Source organism: Pseudopipra pipra, unplaced genomic scaffold (genome assembly GCF_036250125.1).
Source record: "Pseudopipra pipra isolate bDixPip1 unplaced genomic scaffold, bDixPip1.hap1 HAP1_SCAFFOLD_647, whole genome shotgun sequence".
Lineage (NCBI taxonomy): Eukaryota > Metazoa > Chordata > Aves > Passeriformes > Pipridae > Pseudopipra > Pseudopipra pipra.
In genome coordinates this window covers 15,001-17,192 of record NW_026991138.1, presented here as the reverse complement: position 1 = coordinate 17,192, position 2,192 = coordinate 15,001, and the positions used below count along the sequence as shown (strand labels likewise).

The 2,192-nt window shown below is 76.5% G+C and overlaps 1 protein-coding gene across 1 annotated transcript in view; it reads right to left on the bottom strand.

The window, feature by feature from the left end:
• Window positions 1–252: 252 nt before the first annotated feature.
• LOC135408790 (collagen alpha-1(I) chain-like) overlaps window positions 253–2,192 on the bottom strand; it is a 3,893-nt gene continuing 1,953 nt past the window's right edge. Inside the window, exons 2-3 of the mRNA XM_064643787.1 lie at window positions 1,870–2,192; window positions 253–1,803 (exon numbers count right to left, since the gene is read on the bottom strand). The exon at window positions 1,870–2,192 is cut by the window's right edge and continues 661 nt beyond it. Of these exons, the coding sequence (XP_064499857.1) occupies window positions 253–1,803; window positions 1,870–2,192 (1,874 nt within the window). The remainder of the gene's footprint in view (window positions 1,804–1,869) is intronic.

Genomic DNA, 2,192 nt, shown 5'->3' with positions numbered 1-2,192 from the left:
CGGGTCGACCTGGTGTTCGGGCCCGGCGGGTAGACCTGGTGTCCGAGCCCGGCGGGTAGACCTGGTGTCCGGGCCCGGCGGGTAGACCTGGTGTCCGAGCCCGGCGGGTAGACCTGGTGTCCGGGCCCGGCGGGTAGACCTGGTGCCCGAGCCCGGCGGGTAGACCTGTTGGCCCGGGCTTCCGGGCCGACCCGTTCGCCCAGTCGGGCGCGGCCGGCCTCGTGCCCCGCCGGGTGCTGTCGAGCATCAGGTCTACCCGGTTCCGGGGCTGGCGAGCATCAGGTCTACCCGGTTCCGGAGCCGGCCGATGCGGCCGCCGCGGCCGCCGCCGGCGGCCTGCGCCCCGGCGGCGTCCCGGCGCAGGGCCACCAGGTCTACCCGGCTCCGGCGGGACTTAGGCGCCTGTCGGCATTTTCGGGGTAGACCTGTTGTCGCGGCCGGCCCCGGAAGTCGGCCAAGGGGTCGCTGTCGGGCGCCGCCTCCGGTTAGGTCTAGGCGAGAGGCGGCCTGCTCTCGCGCGCCTCCCCGCTGAGGAGCCTCGAGCCGCTTCGGAGGCGCGGCGGCGCCAGGACGCGTCTGTCCGTATTGTGGGCAGGGGTTGTCTAGCAGCGCGGGTTCCGAGGGCCCCTTTTCTTCCGCGTCTGCTGCCGCGCGGCCTTCGGCGCGTGCCACGGGCCGGCCAACCCCACGAGCGGCAGGAAGGCCGGCGCGAGAAAGCCGCGGGGCTCTCGACCGGCTTCCTCGGGCGGGCCCGATGACGGGAGAGGAAGACGAGAGCCGAGCGCGAAAGCGCAGCCGAGGGAGTGCGGGACTGGGACGGCCGAGGGGGGCCCGCGGGGGCCCGACAGCAGCGTCCAGCCCGAGCCGGTGGCGGCTGCCGGCTCCCTGAGGGCCCCGGGCGAAGGCGATGGTGTGCGAGGGCGGCGAGGCGGCGGCGTCTCGTCCTTTCGGTGGGCCGGCCTTAAGCCGGCGCCCGTCGTCCGGCGGCGGCGGCGGGCATTGTTGCGGGCGGTTGGCGGCCGGGGCTCGAAGGGCCGAGCCCGCGCGGGCTTTTTCCCCGGCCGCCTCCCGAGAGCCCCGAAGATGGCCCGGGCCTGGGTGGCGGCGCCCTGTCCTCGGCTGCCGGGCGGCAGCGGTGCCGGCGGCGTGCCGGGGACTGGCGGTGGGCGTGCGGCCTCGCCTGGGCCCGGCCGGTTGCCGGAGGGGCTCGGTGACGGGACCGCCCGATGGTCGGGCGAGGCGGCGCCCTCGGCGCGCCTCGGCTCTTTTGTTCGTTCCCCCTTCCTCGGCCCTAAGCCGGGGACCCGCCCAGCGGGCCGAAGGCGGCGGCGCCGGCCGGCCAGGCTGTGGCCGGCGGCCGCGCCGGCAGACCGAGAACCCGACAGAGTCGCCGGGGAGCCCTGGGGACGCACGATGGCCGTTGGCGGGCGAGGCGGCGGCGCCTCGCCCCTCCCTCCTCTTAGGCCGGCGCGAGAGCCACGGCGGCCGGGCGGCCCGTGCGGTCGGGCCTGCCCCGCCGGCCTGGCTGCCGGAGGGCTGGGTTCCGCGAAGGTCTGTCGGCCGGGGGCCGGGTTGCGGGCGAAGTGGGGCGCCCTCCCGGCCTTTTTTTTCCGTTTTTTTTGATTTTTGCTCCGGCGGCCTTAAGCCGCAGCACGCCGAGCGCGCCAGGGAAGAGAAAGTGCGTGAGAGCGCGAGAGCGGCCCGGCAGCGGCCGGCCGCCGCCGAGGCGCGAGCCCGTGGGCAGCGAGAGGGAATCGGGGAGCGAGGGGCGCGGGCCCCGCCCCGAGCCCCGGGCGGCCGTGGCTAGCACGGCGAGCGAGAGGCGCGCGTGCTTTTTTCTCGGGGGCTTTTTGTTTTTCTCCCCGTCGCCGTCCCCCGGCCTTTCTGGGGGAAGCCGACGGCCGCGAGGCGGGCGAAAGCCGGTGGCCCCGCGGCACGTTCGGTGGCGCTTTCGCACGCTGGAGGTGTGCCGCTCTGCGGGGGGCGGCCGTGGGCCCGGCGGGGCCGGAAGCGTGGGTTGTCCGGAGCCGGGCGTCCGGCGGCACCCGCCTCCTGCCGGGCCGGGAGAGAGCCGTGGAGAGTAGCGTGCGGGCCGCCGGCGTCGGCGGCCTGGGGCACGTGCCGTCCTCCGCGTAGTGGCAGGCTGAGCGAGAGTGGCCGTGGGGCCGTTCCCCGAGTGACGATGGATGAGG